We start from the raw sequence: 25,830 nt of genomic DNA, 5'->3' as shown, positions 1-25,830 counted from the left end.
TGAGTTCCAGAGGAAACCACGTTGGTGCTCAAAACCCTTCAGCAAAGGTACCTCAAGGTGTCCAGGGAAGCTTTTGATAAGCCTTCTGTTTGTATGTAGTCTTGTCCAGGTTGGAAAGTGGTTTTTCCTACTCTTTTTTTAATCTCGATGCTTTAGACTTGCAGTTGGGAGAAGGTGGAAATTTATCTTGAACCTGAAGAAAGGGGACAGTGAGAACCAGGGATCTGGCCAGAGCTGTAGAAGTCTTTATTCTGTTATTTGGCCTAATGCCTTTTTGGGACTGGTATAAAACTTGCCAGAACCACATTGTGCTGGCTCTACAGCAAACAGAAAAGTGGTCTCTGTTCAGAGATGATAGCCCAGGAGCTGGTGGTTGGGATGGGACTTGGGCTGTGCCTTGGCTCCCCGCCCCGCATATGGGTACGAGAGCTCGCAGGCTTTGACATCAGTGGGTGGAAGTGCTTACAAGCACCAAATCAAAGCAGCTCTAGTGGTTTTGTGTGTCAAGAATACAAACTACCTCATCATCATCGTGTGTACAGCTGTTTCTCTCCGCTCTTCACCCTTGACTGGAATAGATCCTTCAGCTCTGTATTGGAAACCACGACCTCTTCATGAGGAGGAGAAAGGCAGACTCGTTGGAGGTCCAGCAGATGAAGGCGCAGGCCAGGGAGGAGAAAGCCAGGAAGCAGGTGAGAGACATCTCATATAAGGAAACTGTGAGCCAAAATGAGAAATGCAAATGGACTTGGGGAAGAACAATCTCCAGAACTACATCCAGCCCACAGAGCAGCTTTGAGGGAGGGTCCAGCCGAACATCTCTTTTTAGTAGCTTGTACCTACCTTGCCAGTCATTCTCAGCTTGGCTGCGCAGGTTGGTGGCAGCCTGAGTCCAGCCCCCACACTCAGGAGCAAGGCTGGAAGGGGAGAGCTAATCCAGGTGTCCTACAAGCATGTGTGCATCTTCCCCGCCTCGGCGTATGCCTGGGTGCCATAGCTGGAAAGACGTACCGTGTTGGGGTACTTCCTTGTAATTAAAGCTGGGGCTGTGAGGGGGAGCTGTGCTTTGCCGTAGTTCTTCGCCTCATTTTCTAATTACATGGTGATGGAATGCACGCCAACATTCCGGGGTGCGCAGCCTGCATGCTAATTTGGTGCTGGCCTCTTTTAGCTGCCGCAGGTCAGCCCAGGCGGCAAAAACAGCTCTTTGGAGGCAGCAGTGTGTAGCCGATGAGCATATATCAGCAAATTGGATTGTATGAATCATTGTTTTCTGCTCGTAGACCTTTTCTACTCACTGAAACCTGCACAGCTAATCTGAGTGGTGGTGCTTGGAATATAAATGTCTCTTTCATGATAAAGCCACTAGATAGCAGCAGAAGGAACCAAAGCAGTTGCACCCAGGAGAGCCTTATGCTCAAGGGACTAAGTTAATGGGTTTGAGCATGTCCACAGAGGTGCCTGTGTGGTTCTGGAGTTGGAGTTAAGGTGCTCACCTGCCTGGTGAGCTTGTCTTGCAAGCGCCTCCTGAAGCAGTTCTCCTTCCCGTAACTTCTGGGGTGGTAGGAGAGGACAGGGCATGAGTCACAATGAGGATAACCAGGCCAGCTCCTCTGGGAAGAGGCCTTTTTGCTTCCCACAGGGATTTCTCTGAACGGTACAGAATTGGCATCAGTGGAGGAAAAAGTCTTCCTTGGAAGGAGCAGCACTGGTGGCTTCAGGGACAGGTTTTGCAATCTTATGAGTGTTTGGTGCATTTGAACACCACCAGGAAGTGCTTCTGGGAGAAGTGAGGGAGGTGACCCATGGGGCACTGAGTGAGCAGGAGCTTAACGCTTTGCAGGAGCTCTCAAACCCAGAGCTCTACGGGAAAGGTCAGGCTTCTGCTTGGGTTGGCTGCCCTCGCTCAAGCCAGCCACTGTGCTGTCTCGCCTGCTGCCTCCTCCCTCGTCAAGATTCACCGTTGTTAACTTATTCTAGATAGTCCTTTTATATTGGGAATTCTCGTTAATGGAAGCCCTGAGTGGGATACAGATCATAATGATAATTAATGAGGGGAACCTTTAATAGAGGGAAGCAGAGCCGTTAGAGTGGTGGGTGTCCCACTTTCAGAACACAGTTAGTGTCCAAGAAGCAGAGAAATGTGTCTTGTCGCACTTATTTCCCTTATTAAACCCAGCAGGTGGTCTGTGCAATGCTGCGAGTCCTTGCTGTAGCATGGATATTTATAATGCACCCATCTCTGTTGTACTGAAGTGCTTAAACTTGGTGTGTTAATTAGCCTGATGGCTGCCTTTGGGCGCTTGGCTAGTGGAGAGGCAGCTGTCAGGCATGCTCTGTCTGCTCAACACCTCTCTGCATCTTCTGGGAAGAGGTGGCAGGATTCTGGTGGGCTGTCTCAATGTAGCTTGGATCTTCTTCTCCTGGATACAGCAGTTTGCTGTATCTAGGAATTGATGGGATGGTCTTGCTCCTTGTGACCTCTCCTGTAAATTAATAGAAGTGAAGTTTCCAGCCTGCTGGGTTAGGTGTCTGACCAAAAGCAGCTGCTGTCTGTGTCCTTCAAACTCCTGCCTTGCAGTGTGTTTACATCTGATGTTTTGAAGATGCCCTCGGACTGCCTTTAAGCCCAGTGTTGGCATCATTTCAACTCAAGGCATAGCTGGAGCTCTTAAGACCCTGAGTCCACCCTGTGAGTCAGCGTAGGGAGGTGCTGTCTGGGGACGTCATCACCTGCAAACGTCTTGTGGGTCAGCGCTGTGGTCAACAGTTTGATCAGAGGACAGGGAATTGCCTTGGGAATAACACTCTTCCAGGGAGCAGGGTGCGTCGGATCACCCCTATTTAGTGAAGTTCCCCGTGTTGATAAATAGAGAGGAGGCAGCAGTACAGTCCTGGGCTCTAACCCAAATGTAGTCACCCCTTCTCTTACTCTGGAAAGTCTTTCTAATGCCTGTTATTTCTCCTTGCTTTCCCCAATACCTTTTTTCTAGATGGAACGGCAGCGCCTGGCCCGAGAGAAGCAAATGAGGGAAGAGGCTGAGAGAACGAGGGATGAGCTGGAGAGAAGGTTGATGCAGTTAAAGGAGGAGGCAACGATGGCCAACGAAGCTCTGGTGAGTCTCTGGGAGGCTTTTTCCTGAGGCATGGCAGCTGCTCCTCACTCTTCCTGCTGCTGAGGCATTCTGGGAAGCGTGCTGTGACCATCCTACGGCTGTTCTCAAACTGTTGCTGGTGGATGGTGATCAGGAGGCTTGATGGAGCTGATTTCATCCTGCTAGCCTGCTATCCAGGAGCACGGAGGAGGGTATTTTGGGTCAGAGCCTGGGCACATCCAGGTCTTGGCTGCAGAGGGCTGCAGGCTTTCATGGAAGGGAGGGGACTCTGCGGGCAGCCGTGTGGAGCGAGCAGCTTCAGGCCCTGCTCTGGGGGTTGTACACACATTTGGGGAGACATTCAGTCCCTTCAATGGCTTCATATGCTTTATTTCTCAGATGAGGTCTGAAGAGACAGCGGACTTGCTGGCTGAGAAGGCTCAGATAACCGAGGAGGAGGCCAAGCTCCTGGCTCAGAAAGCAGCTGAAGCTGAACAGGAGATGCAGCGAATTAAAGCCACGGCCATCCGGACTGAGGAGGAAAAGCGGCTGATGGAACAGAAGGTGCTAGAGGCAGAGATGTTGGCACTGAAAATGGCGGAGGAGTCGGAGAGGAGGTCAGAGGGTACAACCTTGCAGCTGCCTCTGCTTTGCTTTCCAACCCCCTTCTGACTTAGCTGAAAGACTGGCTCATGCTGTGAGTTAGTCCATCCAACTGTTTGCAGTCAGCCCTTAGCCTCTCATGCATGTCCTTCAGCAAATGGCCTGAGGCTCAGCTGGTTTCTCTCTTCCAGCTCACCATTTGCCACAGCTGGGCTGTCCCTGAGTGGGAAGTGGTGTTGGTAGGGCAGTGGTGTCCCTGATGTATCCCTGGATTGGCACTGGAGACCCTTCTCTGAAGCTTTTTTTTGGGAGAGATACTGTAGTCAAAGCAGCAGGGAAAGGGGCTGTCAGCAAGGAGGGGAGAAGGTGCTGTGGGTGATTGCTGCAGACTCCTGCTGAATTCCTCAAAATATTTGACAACATTAATAATGCTTGGGTTTTTTTCTTCTGGATAGTACGCCTACATTCCCCTCAGTTGTTTACTTCTCCTTACCAGGTCTTTGTTCAAGGTTAGCCTCGAGGTCTCCCTAGTTCCTGGCATCCTTGCTTCTTGTTAAAACTGGTGTTTCCATGCTCTTGATACTAGAGCCCAGGTCCCATGGTGCATTTGCTAGTGAACAAGTAAAAGATCATTCTTGTTTCCTTCCGACTGATTACTCCTTTCCATGTGAGAGCTTGCTTGGTGTCAGCACTTCTGCTTGGATGAGTGCTGCCCTCGTCCATCTCTGTCTTTGTGAAGACTCTGCTTAAACTTGCCCAGAGCAGTGGTGGCAGCCCCATCCCTGGAGGTTTTCAAGGCCAGGTTGGATGGGGCGTTGAGCAACCTGATCCAGTGGGAAGTGTCCCTGCCCATGGCAGGGATTGGAACTGGATGGGCTTTAAGGTCCCTTCCAACCCAAACCATTCTGTGATTCTATGATTTCAATCCAGCTGAGAAAGCGTCCTTCCCTCCTTTGGCTTCCTTCTGCCGGGGAGTCCTTGAGCCTGAAAGGTAAACACTGGTTCTGGAATTGCTGGGACCTGTGAGTAGGCAAAGCTGTGCCAGCTTAGGTGTTTTTTCGTTTTTGACTGTGGTAAATAATTGTAACTGGAGGCTGCCTCTCCTGCTATAAGTTTGAGCTTAGCTTTTGAAGTTGTTCTCCCCATCCTGGCATCTCAGTGCACTTCTCCAGCCCTGAACCTTGCTCCTGTAGAGCCTGTGTCAGAGCTACCCTTCTGTCGCTTGGATTTTTATGCTAATGAAAACATCCTGTCTGTTAGAGGTTCTAGCATTTTCCTTGTTTGGATGATTTCTTAGTTTAGATCTTGTTGCGGGACAAACCTCAAGCTATCCCACACTTGCACTGTAATCCTGCTTCTCCATCTTCTCATTCCTCTCAACTTCAGTCTGATATTTGCCATTTTCCTTTGTAGAGCGAAGGAGGCTGATCAGCTAAAGCAAGACCTTCAGGAGGCTCGTGAGTCTGAGCGGAGAGCGAAGCAGAAGCTCTTGGAGATCACCAGCAAGTCATCCTACACAGTAAGAGCGATCCGTGTTTTAGTCCCCAGCCCCTACATGTGCTCTTTAGCCTGGAATATCCTCCTATCTCTATTCCATCGGTGGAGGGCTGTGAGCTGCCTCGTTGCATTGCTTACAGCTGCTTGGAGACCCCTAGCAGTGTCCTTTTCATTCAGCAGAAGATCACTTTGCTGAAGATCATTCTCCCCTGGCACCTACCCTGCCTCGTGCTCCAAGAGCTGCTGGTGAAATTAAGGGCAGCAAATTTTAATCCAATTTAAGAACCACGTGAGAGCCACGCTTTGCCCGCGTGTGTGGAGGGTGCCAGCTCAGTGCCAGCTTTTAAAAGAAGGTTAAGTGCTTAGGAAACGGAGGATGTCCTTACTCTTGCTAGGTGGGATAAACATTGTTCAGAACCTGTAAATTCATTATTCAGACATAAACCAGATACTGTGCTGGAAAAAAAAACTTCCTTGAAGGGAGATTATTCCATAATTGCCTATTAAGAGGATTTCACACTTTCCAGTGTAGTGTCTGGTCCTGGTTGCTGCCAGGGACTGAAACGCCAGACTGAGTGACCATTGTGCTGGTATTTGCTGTCCTGACCTTCTGTAGTTGTGCTGCAGGGCATGCAGAGCCCAGCCAGGCTCCCCTCCCTGCAGCTGCTCGGTGCCTTCATGGTCCTGAGGGCTGGAGGGGAAAGAGTCCTCAACCCAGCTAGCACTGCAGTTTTAATTTGTACCTGCAGTTGCTTTCCCCCTCCTCTGGAAACTTGGGGAGCAGATTGAAGAAGGCTTGAGATGAAGTAACTTTTCATCCTGATTCTCTGAAGCTCCTGAATGTTTTTGAGGGAGGTTTTAAAGATGGCAATGAGGGAAAGTGGTTGGGTGCTTGTGGCCATGGGACCCACAGCAAATTGCTACCTACCTTGGTTCTTCTAAAGCTTAGCACTGGAGCGCTCCTTATTTCACAAGCCACTGGGTTTCTGGGATCCATGAGTTCTTCAGTTCTGTATTTAACTTGTGCACAGGGTGGAGTGTCCTCAGTGAAACCCTGCTGCTTGGCTGTGTCACTGTTGATGTTTGGGCAGCTCTTCCATGTCCGATTCCCTCGTGTTGCTGTGTCCATCCTTAGTCCAGAACAACAGAACTACAGTGAAATCATAGAATCATGGAATCAGTGCAGTTGGAAAAGCCCTCTAAGCTCATCCAGTCCAAACGTCAGCCCACCCCACAGTGCCCAGTAAACCATGTCCCCAAGTGCCACGGCCATGCGCTTTTTGAACCCCTCCAGGGATGGAGACTTCACCACTCTTATCAGTGAAGATATACTTCCCATTATCCAGTCTGAGCCTGCCCTGATGCAGCTTGGGGCTGTTTCCTCTCATCCCATCACTTGTTACTTGGGAGATGAGCCCATCACCCACCTCACCACAACCTCCTTTCTAGGAGCTGCAGAGAGCAGTGAGATCTCCACTGAGCCCCCTCCTCTCCAGGCTTAACAGCCCTAGATCCTTCAGCCTCTCCCAGAACCCCTGGGCTCCTGCCCTTTCCCCAGCTCTGTCCCCTTTCTCTGGACGCACTCCAGCCTCTCAATGCCCTCGTTTTACCAAGGAGCCCAAAACTGAACACCTCGTTGTGCCTGTGCATGTGGGCAGTGCGTGGCTGTGTTCCTGCCTGCAGAATTAAAGCCTCATTAACTGGAATGTTGTAGGATTACATGGAGCTCAGCTCCACCCCTCCAGCTGCATTTGCCTGGAGGCAATCTGCATGGAACTGCCTCCAGACACATGGCGCTGCCTCCTTTCCCTTCCCAAAAGTGCCTTGGCCTTCCTGATGCAGCTGCCAGTGCCAGGAGGGAAGGGGACATGCTGTTTTCCTCCCCACTTAGGTGGTAAGTCCCCTGGGGCAGCTGCTGCTCCTCCTGCACCTCTCGTAGTGCCGTGTCACACAGACTCACTGGCTGTTGTTTTCCAAGGTCAGGAGGATGCTGTTGTACCTGTATTCAGGTGACAACACCTTGCCAGCCCCTCCATTCCGTTACGCTGGTCTCGCTTCTCCCTTCCCTTGTCATTCTGCTGCCTGTGTCTTTGGGATGCACAAGTGGGATATGCTGGGATCCTGTCCTTGTGCTTCCAAGAGTGGGATTTGGGGCAAGCCTGCTCCCTCCCGCATCAGAGCATGGAGGGATCCAAAGGCAGGCGCAGCGCAAGGCAGGGAATAAGCCCAGGATGGCCTGAGGGGTAAAGCAGCTTTGAAAGCTGCTGTTGGGAGGCTCGTGTCCCTCAGGTGAATGGCAGCGCTACCAAACCGTGCAGGTTTCCAGCTCGTCTCTTCCTTAATGAGGGTGTAATGCTGAACGTGTTCTTTTCTGTGGTCTTGATGCTTGTGCTGTCTCATCCCTTGACACTGAGAGCCAGACAGGACTTCCCTCTGGGGGAACAAGAACAGGAAAGGAAGGAGGGAGTGCGTGGTTGTGGAAAAGGCAAGAAACAGTTAAGTTTTTTTTTTTTTCTTGTAACTTTCCAGTCCCCAATCCTGGTTCTTTAAAGCTTCTTCTGGTGTCTTTTTTGTCCTTGAAGCCCAAACTGCTTTTGTGATGGGGCTGGTAGGTGATGCATGAGAAAGATGATGTGAATCAGAGTTTCAGGCCATCAGGGCTGGGAGAAAATTCATTCTTTACTGACTTGGCGAGGGCTCCTTGCCTCCTTCATTGTCCTTCAGGTACCACTCCTGGCAAGACTGAAGGCTCTTGTTTCTCCTCTGATCCTCTTAGAGTAGCAAGTGGCTGCCTTGGGCTTGCTCGAATTCTTGAGAAGCAAAGTAAAGGCAGTGGCAGCGACAGGAGGAGCTCTTCCTGTGGGAAAGCCTCCTGACATGACTTGCTCTGTGCTACCTCCATATCGTTGGTCTCGCTCGCTCTGCGCTCAAGAGGGATGCCCACTGTCAGTACAGTGTTTGCTGCTATTAACTGCAGGAGATTGCTTTAATGCAGTAGTAGGGTTATGCAGTTTGTTCCACATGAAGAAACACATGAGGGAAAAGGTCTGCATCCCCTTTATCATCCCGTGTCCCAGTGACATCCCATATCCCCTTTTTTAAAAATCTCAGCACCTTATGCAAGACTTGCCTGGGATTCTTGCAAATGGCAGGGAAATGCTTTGCTATGGATACTAAGCCTGTGCCTTTGAAAGCTCGCAATGTGCTCTTCATTTGCTCTTTCCTTAGAATCATAGAATGGTTTGGGTTGGAAGGGACCACGACCGTCCAGAACAACCTCCCTGCAGAGAGCAGGGACATCTTCAACTCCATCAGACTGCTCCGAGCCCCATCCAACCTGACCTTACTCTTACTCCTTAATCCAACCTTTCCTTACTCTTCCTCACTGCTGCTGCTCTCTGCCTTCTCCACCAGTTTTTCATTGCAGTGCTGAGCACAGGCAAGGAAGTGGCTGTAGTAATCCTGACAAATCCACATCTTGGACTTAATGATTGCAGCGACTGAAATTCCTGCTCAACTGTTACTGCTGTTGCTTGTATTTTTTTTTTAAAAAAAAAAAAACCAAGAAACAACAAGCTTGTTTTGAAAAAAAAAAAAATGCTAAAGGTTGTTTGAAGGCCAGCGGGCTGGTTGTGATGATCCTGACTCCCCTGTTTGGCAGAGATGCTAGAACCTCACGTGGGAAGGGCGCTGCGAACACCTGTGTGCTGTGCGGGGAAGGGACCGGAATGTCAATGCGATGCAAGTATTAGAATCAGTTAAGTGCTTTGGCAGACCTGTCCCCTTTCCTTCAAGACTGGAATTGAGGGACTCGGCTCTCCTGTTCAGCGCCTGCTCTGGCATTAATGCAGCTGTGTTCTGCGCTAGCAGCAATCACAGAAGGGAGTGAAAAATAGTGCTTTTTTTCTCGTGGGAGGCTTGCGTACCTTTAACGCTCCAGCCAGACCAAGCAGAGCCAGTTTGGGTGCTGCTTGCTTTGTACCTGTACTCAGTGTTTGCTTTGCCTCTGCAGGGTAGATGAAATGTCATCCCTCTAAGGTTTGTCCAGCCGAAGTGCGAGCCGGGGACGAGTCCTGGCTGTTTGTGAATTCCAGGCTGGTGGTGAGGGAAGAGGCAGGTTATTGTGCAGAGTAAATCTGTCACCACCTTGGCGCTAGTGGTGCTTGTTGAATCGGAGCTGGCTGCAAACAATTCCTGGAATAACCCAAATAGAACAGATGAGGGAAGGAAAGCAGGAGCCGGCCAAAGCTCGAGATCTTGATTGTTGAGGCAGATACCCTTGAGTCCAGAGGAGGCCACGCAGATGATCTGAGGGCTGGAGCGCCTCCTGTACGAGGACAGGCTGAGAGAGTTGGTGTTGTTCAGCCTGGAGAAGAGAAGGCTGCAGGGAGACCTTAGAGCAGTTTCCAGTACTGAAAGGGGCTCCAGGAAGGCTGGCGAGGGGCTCTTGATCTGGGAGTGCAGGAAGAGAATAAGGGAAATGGTTTTGAGCTGGAAGAGGGGAGATTGAGATGAGATGTTAGGAAGAAATGTTTTCCTGTGAGGATGGGAAGGCCCTGGCCCAGGTTGCCCAGAGCAGTGGTGGCTGCCCCATCCCTGGAGATGTTGAAGGCCAGGTGCTTGGAGCTTGGGGCTTGGAGCAACCTGATCCAGTGGGAGGTGTCCCTGCCCAGGCAGAGGTTTGGACAAGTATGGGCTTTGAGGTCCCTTCCAACCCAAACCGTTCTATGGTTCTATGAACCACCACACCAGGTCTTGGTGTGACAAAGCAGCCTGTCTCTGCAGCATCATATCCTGCCATCCCCCCATTCAGGCTGGTTTGGGCACCTTGTTTTCATTACAAGCATCTAGCAGAGAGATGGATGACATTTAGATGCTGAGCTGGATTTCTCCTCTTCAGAATGAGGGCTCAACACCCTGGCAGTGCTTCCAACTCAGATCCACAAGCTTTTTCTGCTGTCTGAAATGGCTGTGCCAGCCTTGATGTATGCCACTGCTTGCGACCTCATCTAAGGTACTGCAAGAGCAGAGCGATGGTTGGAGTCAGGGAGCTTTTCTTCTGCTGCTAACAAGCCCATTTGTTAGAGAAATGACAGAACATTTGACTAAGAGAAGGGTCATTTTTTAGTGGGGGGACCTGGCAGTGTGTCAACAGGGGACATCACTGTGTTCTGCAGGAGGGAAGAAGTCATGAATCTTTGCTCAGGTGTGATATGAGTGACTCCCTGTTATCTCTGCATTTCTGACTGAATCTAGCAGTGGTTCCTAAACATCTGGAACTGTAAGGTGCATCTCGATGGACCTTACTGAAATTGCGTCCCAAATTAACCCTCCGAGCTATGTTGTTCTCTGCTCACGTTTTGGGGGAGCAGCAGAGTGTGAGACCCTGCTGTCATAAAGGTCTTTGCACGTGTTTGTAGCTTGTGCTTTCTAAACTTGCTTTAATGTTAAATAGCTGCCAGATGTCTCCCAGGAGGCAGCTTCTTTCTGCCTGGCATTGTTTTAAGTAGCACAGCAGTGGTAAAACCTGGATTTTAGGAAGTTTTGTCAATAAATTTTGAAGGCAGGTAGTGTTTTGTCTGTTCTTTATTACCGCAAAGTGCAGGGTCCCAGAGTAGCAATAGCTCTGAATTGAAGAGCAAATTGGGAATGGAGCAAGGGGACCTTCGGGCTGATCTGACGCTTGGGATGCTTTGGGGCACTTGCCATTGTCTGTGGTGAGAGATCATCAGCAGGAAAAGAGCCGCGTTATCTGTTCTCCAGAAACTTTGAAGCTGGTTCAGAACTGTAAGTGTGTGAGTAGTGTTGCGTCAGGGTTACGTGTGTCCCTTCCCTTTCTCTGTGATCTTTCCAGTTCGGCGCTGCTGCAAGAATACACCCAGCTCCAAGAGGAGTGTGTTGCTGCCACTGTGAGTAGTGGATCAGGACCTATTGCAGCGTTAGAAAGTAGCCCCTGGTGCTGTGTGCATAGGTGTTGCTCTGATTTTCCCTCTTGACTACAGAACGTTTGCTGTAGGAACGCTTGTGTTGCCAGAAGTGATTAATTTGTATTCTCTGTCTTTAGCAGTCCATGAACTCGAGTACGACGGTGCTGCCTACCGACCTGCCAAACTTCAACCTCATCAGCGAGAGCCTGTCCTTTGACTTCAAGGATACGGACATGAAGAGGCTTTCAATGGAAATCGAGAAAGAGAAGTATGTGGGAAGCATCTGGGTTGGCCAGAGTAGGGGTTTGCATCCCAACTGCAGTGGGAGGAATTGCAGCAGGGCTGAATGAGACTTTCATGTTCCAGACAAGTACCAGTGGGAGGTGGACGGGGGAGAACCCCTTTGGGTTCCATTTACCAGGTCATTAGCATCTGTGCTCCCCACTTCCAGTACTGAAAGGGGCTCCAGAAAAGCTGGGGAGGGGGTTTTGATCAGAGAGTGAGGGAATAGGAAACTGTTTTCACCTGAAAGGGGGGAGATTGAGATGAGATCCTAGGAAGAAATGTTTTCCTCTGAGGGTGGGGAGGCCCTGGCCCAGGTTGCCCAGAGAGGTGGTGGCTGCCCCATCCCTGGAGGTGTTCAAGGCCAGGTTGCTTTGAGCATCCTGATCTGGTGGGAGTTGTCCCTGCCCATGGCAGGGGGTTGGAGCTGGTTGGGCTCTAAGGTTCTCTCCAACCCAACCCACTCCATGATTTTAAGGTGTGGCTGCTGTTGACCCTTCCCCTGCGTGGGGCTCTGCTGTCACAGATGCCTCTCTGCTGCCTGCATAAAGGCAAGTTTAAGCGTGCCGAGCCCTGCACCAGGCAGTTCCACTCCGTATTGTTAACCCAGCTCTTGTTTGGACTTGACTTGTCCGTGTTGGGAGGAAGCATTAACAGCAGCGTAGCTCCCTGTGTCCTGTGCTGCTGCTGGCACTTGTGCCTTTGCAGCATGTCCAGGCCACGTCGAGATAGCTGGAGCCTGCACTAAGGTCCCGCATTGGGGCTTTAACCCCTTTTCTTTGGAATCTGTGTCATGTGTATATATATATAAAAAGTGTGCGCAAGCAAGTTTGGATGTGATTATGAGCTTTGATCTTGTGTTTTCCTGAGGGTGGAACTGTAGCCTTCGAAATAACAAATTTAGCAGAAATCAAAGTGGATCAGATTTTAATCTCTGTAGTAATAATGTGCTTTGTTCATTGACTGGGTAGTAGATCAAAGCCAGGAGGGCTCTGCCATAGCGCTCCGGCCAAAACTTCCCAGAGCTGGAATGAAACGCCCCTGGATCCCAGAGGGTGGTTTATTTTGTGTCTGCTGAGTGCCCTCTCCCATATATGAAATAACAGCCCGCTATGCTGGAGACAGAGGTTAAAAGCTTCTTCTAAAACCAAAAGGAAAAGGACAGAAGCCAAAAATAACAGGATAATTCCTGGTTCTGTACCCAGGATCCTAACTAGGTCATCCCACTGCTCAGCGGGAAGAGCTTGGCTCTGCCAAATGCTGAAAGCAGTAGCGTGCTTGCACTGCCTTCTCTGGGACTGCTCCCCTTCCGCGGATGCTGGAATAAGCCTCACTACGCGTTTGGCTCTCTGGAAAGGCTTTTGTTATTCCCAGTGTTTAATCACAAGATCAAGGCTGGCATGGTGTGACTTTTCTCTATCAGTGCTTCATCGTGGAAGTTTGAATTCCTGAGTTTAGGTGTTTTTCCTTCCTTTCTTTTTTTGGGAGCCCTTTCTCTCTCCCAGGGATGCTGTGTGTCTTAAAAAATACCTGATATTTTGGGGGCAGTGCTTGCTCTCACACATTGTACAAGCTAAATCCCTCTAAAATGAGAAGTCAGTACATCAGGGTCCTTTCTTGCTAGCAGGATTCGTGCTTTTGAGTTTCTGAGCTGGGTTTGAGAGAGGGTGCTGTGGAGGAGAGCAGCACTGCTTAAACCACTATCTTGTAGGCTGAAACTGTGTAATGTTAAGCTGTGTCACAGTGCAGCCTCACTTGGAAATGAGGAGACTGAGAAATATCAGCCAGCAGCTGTGTTTGGGCTTTATTTTTTATAGTAATGCATGATAGTAATATGTAATATAGTAGTACATAACTTAGAGTTTTGTTCTTGGATCGGCTGTCTGGGTTTTTTTGAATAACGAACAAATCATAGAATGGTTTGGGTTGGGAGGGACCTCAAAGCCTATTCAGTTCCAACACCCTGTCATGGGCAGGGACACCTCCCACTGGATCAGGGGCTCCAAGCCCCATCCAACCTGCCCTTGAACCCCTCCAGGGATGGGGCAGCCATAGCTTCCCTGGGCAACCTGGGCCAGGGTCTCCCCACCCTCACAGCATAACGTTTATGCTTAAGATCTCATCTCAATCTCTCCTCTTTCTGCTTAAGCGTAGTTTACTGTGTGCTGTGACCTAATATTGTTAATTCCATACACTGGGAATGATGAAGTCAAGGTTTTTGTATTGTAATTCCACTATTGGCTACTACAGCGTTGTGTCAACACGTGCAGCTGGCCACTCTGGATCTGACCCAGGACTCTTTTGTGTGTGCTAGGGTTGAGTACATGGAGAAAAGCAAGCACCTGCAGGAGCAGCTGAACGAGCTGAAGACAGAAATCGAGGCACTGAAGCTAAAGGAGAGAGAGACGGCTCTGGATATATTGCACAACGAGAACGCCAGCCGAGGCAACAGCAAGCACAACACTATTAAAAAGGTATCGGAGGGCTCCAGTTTGTATCTCGCCTGATGAAATCCTTTCCAAACAACAACAAAATAACCCTTCCGTTTTATTAACTTTTGCACATATTGTTATAATAAAATTCTTTGATCTAGGCTTTCTTCCCCGGCTGCTTTAGCTTTGAACCAGGGTGCAGAGAATTTCAGCTTCCGGTGGTCCTGGCTTATATTTGCCACAGCCAAGCCTTGTCTCGTCAGTGCTGTGTGAAGGGAGGCGAAGGGCTTGAGGTCTGAAGGCCTTCCTGAACCTTAACAAAAGGTGTTTGTTGATGCTATGAGAAGGATCTGCTGCCCTAGTGGCCCAGGGACGGGAAAAACCTTGCCTGCCTACTGCAGCCATTCCCTACAGGCCTGGCAGGGAAGCAGCATTGAGCTTGTCTGGTGAATAATAAGGGCAGAAATACTCCTGGCTTACAGGCTCTCAGTAGGAAAAGCCAAAAGCCTCGTCCTCTCCTTTAATCAATTCTCAAGTAACCTGTAGCGCAGCTTCAGACACTAACAGCGAAACCTACTGCTGGCGGGGCGAGTGTGAGGTGTCTGCTACCTGTGCTGTGGGCTCTGTGGCCAGGATGAGCAACTTGGCCAAACAGTTAGGATGGCTGGGTCTGCGAGCACGAGGTGCATACCTGGAAGTTCACAACAAAGCCTGATTCTTGATTTTTACATCCCATTCTTTGCCTTTTCCTTAGTAGCTCTGCTGTTCTCCCAGCTGGGCTCAGCATAACGAGGTGCTGGGGGCACATCCGTAATTAGTATGGTGGGATGTAGGGGTCAGCACCACTTGCCGGCAAGGGATTTTACCCTGCAAAGGCTTTTATCCCACTGGCTTTCTGCTGGAAGCTGTCCTTGGGAAGGATTTGGGAATCTTTATGTCACGGGATGCAGGCTGTGGTAACAACTCCAGGTTTCAAAACCAAATCCTTGTCTCTTTACTCCTCCCAGGTGAGTTATCTGAAAGGATTTGAACACATCAGATCATGCTGAGAGTTCTGGTCCCTGAATTGGGGCAGGAAAGTGGATTCAGTGGGTCTCGCTTCCCAGTCTCTCCATGCTAGTCCTGAGCTACTCAGGTTCCTGTCCCACTGGAGCAGAAAACAGAAAAGTCTTCACAGGCCGTTTTGTCATTGTAGGATCTGAAGTCGCTTCTGCTCCCAGTAGGTTTTGTTAGGTTTTGTCACCATGCTCAGAGCCTTCAGTTTAAACAGAAAATGTGGAATTTTGACTTCTGACAAAGAGGATTTCATAGGGAGCTGACAGTCCCATTTGTCTCCCTTAAAGAAGGTGGCTGGGTGATCATTTTGATGCCTGTCAGGGCTCATGGCTGTAATTGGGACTGTGCAGTCAGTCTTGGTTTCTTTGAAGCTGGACTCTTGTCCCCTCCCTTCAGCTGCCCGGCTCCTGCATGTTAGCTGGAAGAGCAAAGGGTTTTAAATAATAGTCTGTTAGTGGAGCACATCAGAGTAAAATTACAGACTGCTTTTGTTCTTGTCAATGGGAGGTCAGAAGGGGTTTTGTCTTTGCAGTTGTGATGGAAAGGAAAGTGCAAGATGCTGGAAATAGGATAACAGTTTAGCAATACTTAAATAATACCAAATCTGCCCCACCTGGAAGCTGCTGATTGCTTCGGCGCTTGGGGCAAGCTGTACAGATTGCACACAAATGACCTGACATTACTCGTATCACAGAGGATTCTATTTTCTGTTCATTTTATTTTGCTGGTTTAGCCTCAAGCCCAGGGCAGAAGACCTATCTGCATTTGAGACTTCAAAGTAGGTTGTTCCAAGGTACTCTGCGTGTGGTGATGGGATCACTGGCTGGAATACTAACCCATGCATGAGCTTGCCTGTGGTGTGCCCTGCTCTAGCCACTGCTGCCACCCCTCCAATGCTCCCTACGTGCCGGTGAGAGCTCAGCACCTTCCCCATCCCCGCCATGGACTGTGCAGCATGTCGCAGGCAGTCGCCCTGCTCGCCTCTCGCTCCTTTGGTAGCGTTCACAGCCCCTCTGCCTTCATTTTTCCACCTGATCCTCCTTGCTGGGAAATGTCTGTTCTTGGCAGAAGTTGAGTCGGCAGCATCAGTGGGGGAGTGCAGGCGTAGATGCTTAAATAATTAAACACGCCTGTTTTTTGTGCTGCTGCCGATGGCTGGGAAGCTATTGGAGATGCAGGGTGTCCTTTGAAGATTTCTTTAATGAACTAAACCAGGGCCTTCCCCCTTGTTTGCTGCAGAAAGAAATTCAGGATTTAAATAAACCCAACTGCCAAACAAACCTCATCAACTCTTTGCTGCCAAAACTGTCTAACAGGCTAAAAACGCACAGCTCCTTCTCAGAGCAGAGCAGCACGTGGATGTGTTACCAGCATCTGTGTGTTTGAGTATCGCAGGAAGGTAAAGCAGATGGCTGAGCGCAGCCGGTGTCTTCAGGTAGCTCTGGGACAAGGCTGCAGCTTGGGGGGCCAGGGAGACTGGACTGGAGGTGGCTGTTGGTCACCGTCACACCTGGGGACATCGGCTCTCAGAGCCGCTCTCTATCCTGCCATGCCTCTGCCAGTCCCTGCCTCCTTTGTCACCCCGGTGACTCCTGCTCTCTTAATGCCACATCTCTTCTTTCCAGAGACTGTTTTCCTCTAAGGATTTGCGCTCAATCTGCTGGCGGTGTGTGTGTGCAGAGCATCGACTCTCTCCTCCATGAGGATGAGTTTGGGGAGGCTTTTCTGCTCTTTCCTCGATCGCGGTTCTTGCCCACCCCCAGGGTTTAGTGAGTTTTGAGTGGGTAGCACTAAGGGAAGAAGCAGCACGGATGCTGCCACTCGCGAAGGCGGGTGCAGCCCTGGTGATAAGTGTCTTTGGAAAAGTTAAAAGTTATTCTGAGAGCTCACACATCCCTGCCTGTGTTGGCGGGGCACGTACAGCTGACTGGGGAGCAATTTCTCAGCACCTCTGGAGCTCTGTAGTGGAGGCAGGAGGATGCTATAAATGCAGACTTCTTCCTGGCCGGTACCCAGAAGCGATCAGCACAGGTTTGTGCCATTCTTGACTGGACCAGCGCGTTCAGGGCTGCAGGCAGCGCTGTAAATCACTCCAGGTAGGGTTGTGTGCCAGCTGGCTGCTGCTAGCAGCTCTGGGAGAGGTGGGGAGGGCTGCGGGTGTTCCCAGGAGCAGCCGCTCTCCTTGTTAACCGTTTCCTTGGGAAGAGTGAGAAAGTGGTTAAAATGAGGTGTGACCCCTGAGGTCCAGGACACCTTAGGGGAAGCAGTGGATGTCTCTGGGGCAGGCTGGCTGCATTTGAAACCCTCTGTCCCATCCCGACTGGCTTGAGGAACTCTGTAGCAGGTGAAATTAAGGCTCCAATGATACCTTAGAGCACCTTCTAGTGCTTAAAGGGTCTCCAGGAAAGCTGGGGAGGGGCTTTTGATCAGGGAGTGCAGGGAGAGGAAGAGGAGAACAGTTTTGAGCTGAAAGAAGGGAGATTGAGATGAGATCTTAGGAAGAATTGTTTTCCTGCAAGGGTGGGGAGGCCCTGGCCTAGGTTGCCCCATCCTGGGAGGTGTTCAGGGCCAGGCTGGATGTGGTTTGGAGCACCCTGATCCAGTGAGAAGTGTCTCTGCCCATGTCAGGGGTTGGAACTGGATGATCTTTGAGGCCCCTTCCAACCCAAGCCACTCTGTGATTCTAAGAAATCAGGGCAAAATCCACTTGTGGCTGCAGCACGAGGAGGTGAGATGAAGCCCTGGCAGTTTGCGAAAAGACTAATCCCGCAGACAGGAGAGATTCGGTGCCTGGGAGGAGCCCCCATAATTAAACCAGCTGCACAGCAAGTGCTGCAGTGTGACCTCTGGGTTTTGTTGCCTGCCTTTGAAGACGCCTGCTAAGTTTTTCATGTTTAATTACGTGGTTAACATGCTAATCCTTTTTTATGAGTTCTGTGGGCATAGCACAAGCACCTCATCTGGAAACTGATTTCCTTTCTCCGTAGCGCTGTGCTGTGGCTGGCACCGCTGACTCCAGCTGGCTTGGCTTCAGGAGCGTTTGCTGCTTAGGCTGCGGTAGGAGATGATGAAAAAACCCACTTCTTCCTTGTGTCCTCTGGTGTAGGAAGGCTCCCAGGACAGGCAGCAGCTCTAAAACACAGTCGGGTCTTTCATTCCAGTTGCTTTCTTCTTGCACAGTCATGCTTATTTACTGTGATTTAAGCCCTTTGAAGTATCCAGGCAAGGAGCAAATCTCCACGCCTGTTCCCAGCCAAGCGGCTTTGTCCTTGAGCAGCGCTCTGGTCCTTCGATGGACGGGCTTGGCCTTTCCCTGCCAGCCTCGCAGGCAGCTCTCGGCTGTTTCTCGGACACAGCTTTTCTCTGGGGCACAAGCTGGCTCCTCAGCCAGCACTTCTGGTGCCTGTGGGGATTGTGCAGATGCTGGTGGTGAGATGAACTCTTGCTAACGGTGCTCCTGCTGGCTCCTCTCCTGGCCGATTCTGGTTGCGGTGCAGCGTTGCCCTCATCTTGGGAAATGCAGGACTTTTTCTCTTGTTGAGACCCTTGGGGTTTGGGTAGGATACTGCAAATCTGTTTGTTTGTCACCGGTGGAGTGGTCAGGGCTTCTTGTATCGTTGAGCAATGAACAGTCGTGTTTTACCACCTTCCTGCGGGTGCAGCATCGTCCCCTGCAATGAGCAGCTCCTGATTGCTAAGCACAGAGGGGCGAGCGAGGCTGCAGCGAGCTCATCTTCACTGCTCTCACCTTGAGGATGTGATGTCTGTCCTCTACAGCAGAGTGAGGACACTGGTGAGTTAGTGATGGGCACTGCCATCTGAGTCTCTCATGATGCAGATATGGAGCTGCTGTGCCACCACCAAATGTCATGAGGCTACTTAATCATCTGGACAGGCTGAAGGTTTTTGGGAAGCTGGCGCTGGGGCCGGTGGCTTCTCTGCCTGTTTTCCTGCTTGGCTGGCAAGCGTCTTGGTAGGGATCACTGAAACATGTCCCTTGAGGACTTCAATGAATCTTTTGGGGTCTCTTCGTCATCTCCTGGAGACTCCTTTCCTCACTTCTCCCCTTCTGGGACCTGCAGACACCCCTGTGTGAAATGGGTCTGCTTTGCCTAAGTGCTTTGCTGGGGAGATGGAGGACCATGGCCATTTCAGGGAAGGAGAATGTTGTTGTGCTTCTGGAGCTTCATCCCGCAGAGATAGGAGACCCAGACAAGAAACAATTCTGCTCTGGGAAGGGGAGGAGGGATCCTGGGTGGCATGGACGAGGCTGAGCTGGTGGGTCCATCCTCTCCTGTGGATCCTGTGGCAGCTTGGACACGGAAGAGGTGGTGTGGCATCACTGTATGATCCACTCCCACCAGGAGAGCGGGCACGCGACCAGCCAGGGACTTCCCAGGAGGAGCAGCACTGGTGTTTCCCACCCTCTTGGGAGCTCCAGACAAAAGATGAGCAAGGATGCTGGCTTCTCGCCCTGCCTGGCACCTGGCTGGGATGCAGGCAAGAGCCAGAGATACTTGGTGAGTGTAGCAGCTCCGGACACCTCTAGGCACACATTTCCTGAGCAGAGGAGGGGATGGAAGCACATCTTGTCCACGCACCCCTGTGTGTGTGAGGAAGTGTCCCTGCTAGCTTCATTTTCTTTCTGCCCTGCTTCTCAGAGCTGGGAAGTGAAACTCCCTGGCAGCTAAAGTGGGACACGGCAGCCTCCTTTCCTTGTTTACAAGGAGTGAAAGGAAACTAGGAAACGTCAGGCCTATCAGCTATTTTTGTGGCAGCCTTTGAAAAGCGTTTCCTTCAAATGGAGCGTCATCTTCTCTTTTTTTAAACGCACTCATCAAAGCGTTGGAGGCTGGGGGAAAGTTGTGCTTGGGAGAGAATAAACGGCAGCGTGGGAGTAAGAGAGAAATGGGGAGGGAAAGGGAGGGGAAAACGGGAAGGTCTGGGTTTCAAAAGTAAAGATGGGAATTGAAAGGTCCACCTGGCCTGTGGGGACTGGGGAATGGGATGGAGAAGGACGTTCAGGGGAGGATTTACTGTATACAGCACCTGGATGATGATGGAGCAGGGACTGTAGGGCTCCCTCCCAGCAGCAGGAAGATGCCCTCAGCATCACATGGGCTGAGGTGATGCCACCAGAGGTGGCACAGGTCGCCCTCTCTTTCAGGAGAAACAAGGAAACAGCAAAGAAATTATAAATTCTAAACCTCCCCCTGTTCCTCAGGAGGATGGGGAAAGGCTGATGCGATCAGCAGCCCTCTTCTCCTGCCTGTGCCTAGTCTCCACTGCACTGGGAGGGCACTGGCTCCAGTGGGTTACCTGGGAGCCCAGGTGGTTTCTCTTGTTTGCTTTTCCTGGCGAGCAGAAGCTGTGTGCCTGCAGTTATTGGGTTAGGCACTCAAAACCGCATTTGGCTATTAGGAACTTATTGCCTTGCTTTTATTTGGTTGTTTTTCTTCACTCAAATCAGTCTAGCAGCTCTGGGTAAAAGCAGAGCTCAGAGGAGCGCCAGCACAGGAGTGCAGGGAGTGGAACTCTTCCTCTTCTCCTATCTTGATTCATTTGAGCTCTGGCCGCTTAATTGCACGCTCTCTCTCTAAATTTTCTTTGATGGCTCTGGTAGCGCATTGTGGAGCCCACCCTCCCTCCTGCAGAAAAGAAATTATCATAATACTGCTTGTAAATCAATTTTTTTTCCCCCCTCTCTGCACTGACGACAATGTAACTTGCTCTTAATCACTCTGCCTCACCTGCACAACGTTGTGGGATGGCCACAGAGATTTATTTGTCCTCTCCTGCCCGGGCAAAGCTGGGGGGCAGAGGGTGTGGAGAGTTTGTGGAGGTGCTGGAGGCCACCTTAGGGCTTTCCCCCAGCGGATGATGGAGAGGCTGGAGCAGGGCTGTTCTTGGGAAGAAGAAAAGAGCAAACCCAGTTGCTCCCTGTGCAAGGGAGTGAGATTTTCCTGCAAAGAGCTGTTTGGGGCTTCTGTTTTTGCAGCCAAAGTGAGATGGGAGGTGTGCTTGACTGCGCTGGCTGGGATGAACCGGGCTACCAGGGGACCTGCAGCCCTGAGGAGCTTCCCTCTTCCCATCTTCCTCCTATGGATCCCTCGGGTTTCCTTCTGTGCCGCAGCCGGGCTGCAGCTGTGCCACGCTTGCTGGCAGGAGCGATGGCCATGGGGAATGGCACGATGCCGGCTGGCAGCAGAGCTCACCTGAGCGCTGCCTGCGACACGAGTGAGGATAGCCCTGCCTGCAATTGCTCAACGGCAACAAAAACAAGACTGAAATAAAGAATAAGGAAGGAGGGGGGAGGTTTCCCTTCAGGCAAAGCAGAGCCTGGGTGGTGGAGAGTCAGTGTGCAGTCAAGAGCGATTTTAATTTCCTCTCTACTTAGTCATGCGCCTGACTGTAATCAGATGTGAGAAGGCAGCTGCGGGAGAGCTGCCGGGCAGCCCCGATGCCCATTTCCCAGTGCAGGAGATCCCACTGGTGGCTGCTGGAGGTGCCTAAGCTGTGGGTAGAGCAGACTGGAATTGCTGTCCCCTTCCTCTGCTGAAGCCATTGCCAAGGCTATAGCAAGATCCTAGCTCCTGCTCACGGCATTTTTGCCCGTATCCTGCTCATGGGATGCTTTTCTAATGCCCTCTGGGCACCAAGGGGTGAAGATAGCCAGAGGCTGCTCTTCAGGGAGCTGAAATGGGAAGAAATCCTCCTGCTCCGGTGCCAGCATTGCACAAGCCTCCTGGAAGCAGCCAGTGCGTTGCGTGGGAGTGATGAGAGATGGGGGCTGAGGGAGGCAGTCCTGTGGTCTTCGCCTTTCAGATGGCAACGTCTGGCTGGTGCTGAGTGCCACCGAGCAGCAGGGCATGGTCTTCTTGGAAATCCAACACTTGCCCCATCTCACCAAGACTCAGCTTTGCCCTGCCTCCGTTCAGCCCACAGCTCTTCCTGTGCCTCAGTTTCCCTGAATAGGTTAGAAAAAAGCAACACTGAGCATCTTGGGGAGCCTTTGAAAGTCATGGATGAAAGCCCCTGGTGCAAGAGGAGGGCTGCATCTCTTCTTTCTCCTTGCACCTTTGCTGGATGCCCTCGGAACTCTGCCTCTGCGTGCATCCTGCGTTGCTGCAGTGGCATTTGTTGGGAAGGCAGAGCTTTGGGCACAGAAGCTGCTGCCTGCTTCGAGCTACCCTGCCACCACAAAAGCTTGTGGGGGATTAATGGGGAACTGCACACAGCTAAAGGCAGAGAGCAGACTCAAACCAGTCGATTCTCCCTTATAAGCCTGAGGGAAGCATCCTCCCTCGCTGCCTCATCAGCGGTTGTAGCCGTCTGCAATCTTTTGTCTATCAGAGCACTGAGTTTGCATCGCCCTTGCTGCACTTTAACGGGGGCGGCACTGCGAGCTCGGAGGTGCTGGGATGCTTTCATCCAGCCTGCAGAAGAGATGGCTTCGGTGGCTGGGTGTTGGGAGGTTGAGTTCTTTCTTGGGGGGTGTCTGGCCTCCTGGAGGTCTCCCCGAGTGAAACGGGAGAGTGAAGGTGCCCTGTTTCAGGCTGTGGTGAGCGCATGGGCTCTGCTGTGAGCCCTGGTGCTCACGCAGACGCGTGGGACTGCTTGGCCCCTCCAGCCCCAGGACGCCTCTCGCCCACTTCCAGGGACGAGTCCCCATCCTTGCATCAGGTCTGCTCCCAGGGAAGGACCGTGCTACACGCCGTGATGTCCACTCAGGTTTTATGTGCCAAATTCTCTGCCCTGTGGTCCAGCCAGATGCCTGCTTGGGATCACAGGTGGGATTTCTGCTGGAAGAGCTCCCGTCCCATCTCATCCTCCTTCCATCAAGCTCTGGAGAGTATGCTGAGGAGAAGGAGAGATCCCTGGCCCAGGAGATGCTGCCAGCAAAGGGTATTAAAGCCCCTGCAGAAATCTCCTCTGCAGTACAGCCGTTTTCCGAATGGCATTAGAGCTGTGAAGGAATTACCAAGGAAAGGCCGTGGGGGGAGGCAGGGAGGGGGAAGCGCTTGGCAGCTTCATTGCGGGACTTAACTCACTGTAACGTGATCCCAGGATTCCTGTTTCAGCAAAACCGGCATCCCCGGCGGAAGGCACCACTGCTTAATCCAGCTGAAACGAAGCCTTCGCAATTAGCTGGCTGTTTGGCAAACTCTTGCAGAGATTCAGCAGCTGGTTGGAAGTGGCACTTCTCCCACCACACTCCTTTGGGTGGTTATCTGTAAATACTCAGATTTATTCCTCACGGCTGAGGATGTTTCTTTCATCTCTCAGTTGGCCCTTTCAGAAATGGGCTCGCGGCTCTTCTGTGGGATGTTATTTCTCAGATGCGTTGCAAAAAGCTTTTCTGGGCCGGGTTTCCGTGTCCTGCAGAGCCTTGGCTCCGAGGACGCTGTCCTGCACGTGAGGGCTCTCCAGCTCTGTCCTCCTGCAGGATGGAGGGAGCAGGTCTGGGTGAGGTCCTGGGGTCAGGGGAAGGTGTCAGCCCCACAGAGTGCTGGAACAGGGGTGGCAAGCCACAGTGTGGTGGCTTGCACCACACTGGGCATGCACTCCCATCCCATCAAGGCATGAATCATGCGATAGGGGATGGTTGCTAACTGATGACAGAGGGTGACATGCACCTAGCTGGCCCAGGCACCTCAGGGTGAGCTGTAGGTTTAGTGACTAGCATGGTTCTGCCTTTGTCATCAGCTGATGGAGGTTGTTTCTCCTCCAGCCTTGTTCTCCATCACCAGGGCAAGGAAAGGAAGGAACACGCTGAGGCCTGAGGGTTTTATTGCGCCACGACGAGGTGCCGCAGGACCGGCACCTTCAGTCAGGGCTCCTCAGTGTTCCCCAAATGCAACCTGAAATTATGTTGGTTTGGCTTTGCTCAGAGGGAAGGTGGTGTCGGCAGCAGCGATTGGGCTCAGGGAGCTCCCCCAGCCCCTCCTGCCTCCCCTCGCTCTGCCCTTGGCTTCAGACTGTGCTTGTTGCAGCTGGGGACCTGGGCTTCATGGCTGCGCGCAACATCCCTGCTTCAGCCTTCCCTTCTTGGAGGGGCAGGGGCTGCGCCAGGTGGGGATGAAGGCAGCAGCTCCCTCCTGCTCAGCCCTCCCAGGGGCATGAAACTGGGGGGCTCAGCGGGAAGGAGGGGGTCAGCCCCGTCCCCCTTCAGCCGCCCCTCTGCTCTCTTGCAGCTCACCCTCCAGAGCACCAAGTCCCGCGTGGCCTTCTTCGAGGAGCTCTAGGAAGCGACAGCCGCTCCGCACCGGTGCCGCCTGCCGTGCCCGAGCCGGGGCTGGGGAGCTGGGCATCGCTCCCCACCAAACTCTGCACACCAACGGACTCAGGCCCCGGCTGCCCACGGACTGTGATGTTCTTTAGCTTAGCGTCCCTTCACCCTCCTTTATTTCCAGCCTTTTTCTTATCTCCTAGCGTAGTTTTGTGGCTCCACGCTTCCCACTGGTGCCGGGGTTGGGGTGCCCAGCCTGGCAGCCGGCGGAGGAGCGTGCCCGAGGGTCTCCCCTGCCGGGGATGCCGTCCTGCTTGTGCCAGCGGCGTGCCGGCTCGGAGCCCGCCGGCAGTGCCTGGAGCTCCATTAGGAACGCAGAGCATGTTCCAGTAGAGTGCTGTAAATCAGGGGCTGTCGCGCCGGCTCTCCTGGCAGAGGTGGGAGGCGGGCGGCAGGACGGCAGCAGCTGCGGGGACCCCCGGCTGCGGGGATGAAGGAGGGGAGGTGGGGAGGAAGGTCCCCTCCTCTTCCTCCTCTCTGCAGGGTTAAGGAGCAGAACAGCTAGTGCCAACCAAATGGAACCTTTTTTTATCCTGCAAACTGTGACGGAGCCGCGGCTCGAGGCCAGGGCTGGGCTGGGCATCCCATAATGCAGCCTGGGGTCCCCCAGCTCCTCCAAACCTCCCCGGGGATGCCACTATCCCCGAGCTGCCTGTCCTCAATCAGGTGCCTTCACTCACAGCTCTGTCCCCAAGGCAGAGGCTGCAGGGAGATGGGGATGCCCTGACCTTTTTTTCCTGTCTCCATCCCCACATCCTGCCCTCCACTTGGGGAAAACCTCCCTTCAGCTGCAATTTACCCTTTAACGGAGCCGGTGCTGCCCTGGGGATCCCCTGGGGACCCCAATTTCTCCCTTCCACCCCCTTCCCTGCCCTGCAGCCGTGTCGCAGTTGGCTGGAGGGTCAGCCCAGGGCTCAGCGCACAACAGGTCGCGTCCTGAACCCTTTTTATTTAAACCGGATTGACTCCCCGGCACGGGGCTGCGATTCGGCTGGCTGCAACCTGGCACCGCCGGTGTCCCACTCCCCTGGATTGTTGTACTCGGAAGCAATCACCGTATTCTCGTTTGTTTTAATAAAAATTCAGAGCACTAGGAGGGGGAGTTGGGACTTGCTTGGTCTTTTTCTTTGGGAAGAACATCACCGAGCCCTTTGCTGCTGCAGTTAAAGGCAAGGAGAGGGTTTTATGGGTTCCCGGATCCCTCCGGCAGCTCTCAGTGGGGCTGGGGTGGCTTCTACCTCCCTGTCACATGAGGAGTCCCACTGTCCCCACTCCCTCAGGGCTCCTCCAGCAGCTGGGTGCAAACCCTCCCGAGATTTGGGGTGTCTGGGGGGGCTCAGCCCCCTAAGTGCCATCCCTGGGGCTCTCCCCAATGCATGCCTGGAATAAATAACTGATAACACTGCATTGACCTCAATTTTTAATTAATTACAGATAAAACCCTTTTGGTGATGCGAGGATGCAGCTGGGGCTGCTAGTGGGGCTTCACCAAAGCGTGGTCCAGCCTGAAAGACACTGAGGCCAGGCAAGATCTGATCCCGGGGGCTGCTCTGAGCGACTCGATGCGCTCAGCGATGGATGCGCTTGTTTATCTGCTCAGCGGCACCAAAACCCTGGGAGGTGGCACGGAGCTCCTGGTGAGGGCTCCT

General features: G+C 52.1%; 1 protein-coding gene across 8 annotated transcripts in view; it reads left to right on the top strand.

The window, feature by feature from the left end:
- The window catches only part of NF2 (NF2, moesin-ezrin-radixin like (MERLIN) tumor suppressor), a 47,138-nt gene extending 21,556 nt beyond the window's left edge, over window positions 1–25,582 (top strand). The window contains exons 10-17 of one of the 8 annotated variants that reach the window (XM_069870916.1): window positions 579–692; window positions 2,994–3,116; window positions 3,495–3,712; window positions 5,112–5,217; window positions 11,263–11,390; window positions 13,719–13,878; window positions 15,626–15,670; window positions 24,087–25,582. In XM_069870916.1, the coding sequence (XP_069727017.1) occupies window positions 579–692; window positions 2,994–3,116; window positions 3,495–3,712; window positions 5,112–5,217; window positions 11,263–11,390; window positions 13,719–13,878; window positions 15,626–15,661 (885 nt within the window). In that variant the 3' untranslated portion in view covers window positions 15,662–15,670; window positions 24,087–25,582. Of the gene's footprint in view, window positions 1–578; window positions 693–2,993; window positions 3,117–3,494; window positions 3,713–5,111; window positions 5,218–11,259; window positions 11,391–13,718; window positions 13,895–15,625; window positions 15,754–24,064 lie in introns of those variants that run through there. The other 7 variants (XM_069870913.1, XM_069870915.1, XM_069870912.1 and 4 more) reach the window with 7 other exon arrangements.
- The last annotated feature ends 248 nt before the right edge of the window (window positions 25,583–25,830 follow it).

This window comes from Phaenicophaeus curvirostris, chromosome 17 (assembly GCF_032191515.1).
Source record: "Phaenicophaeus curvirostris isolate KB17595 chromosome 17, BPBGC_Pcur_1.0, whole genome shotgun sequence".
NCBI lineage: Eukaryota > Metazoa > Chordata > Aves > Cuculiformes > Cuculidae > Phaenicophaeus > Phaenicophaeus curvirostris.
This window is presented reverse-complemented; position numbering and strand designations above follow the sequence as displayed.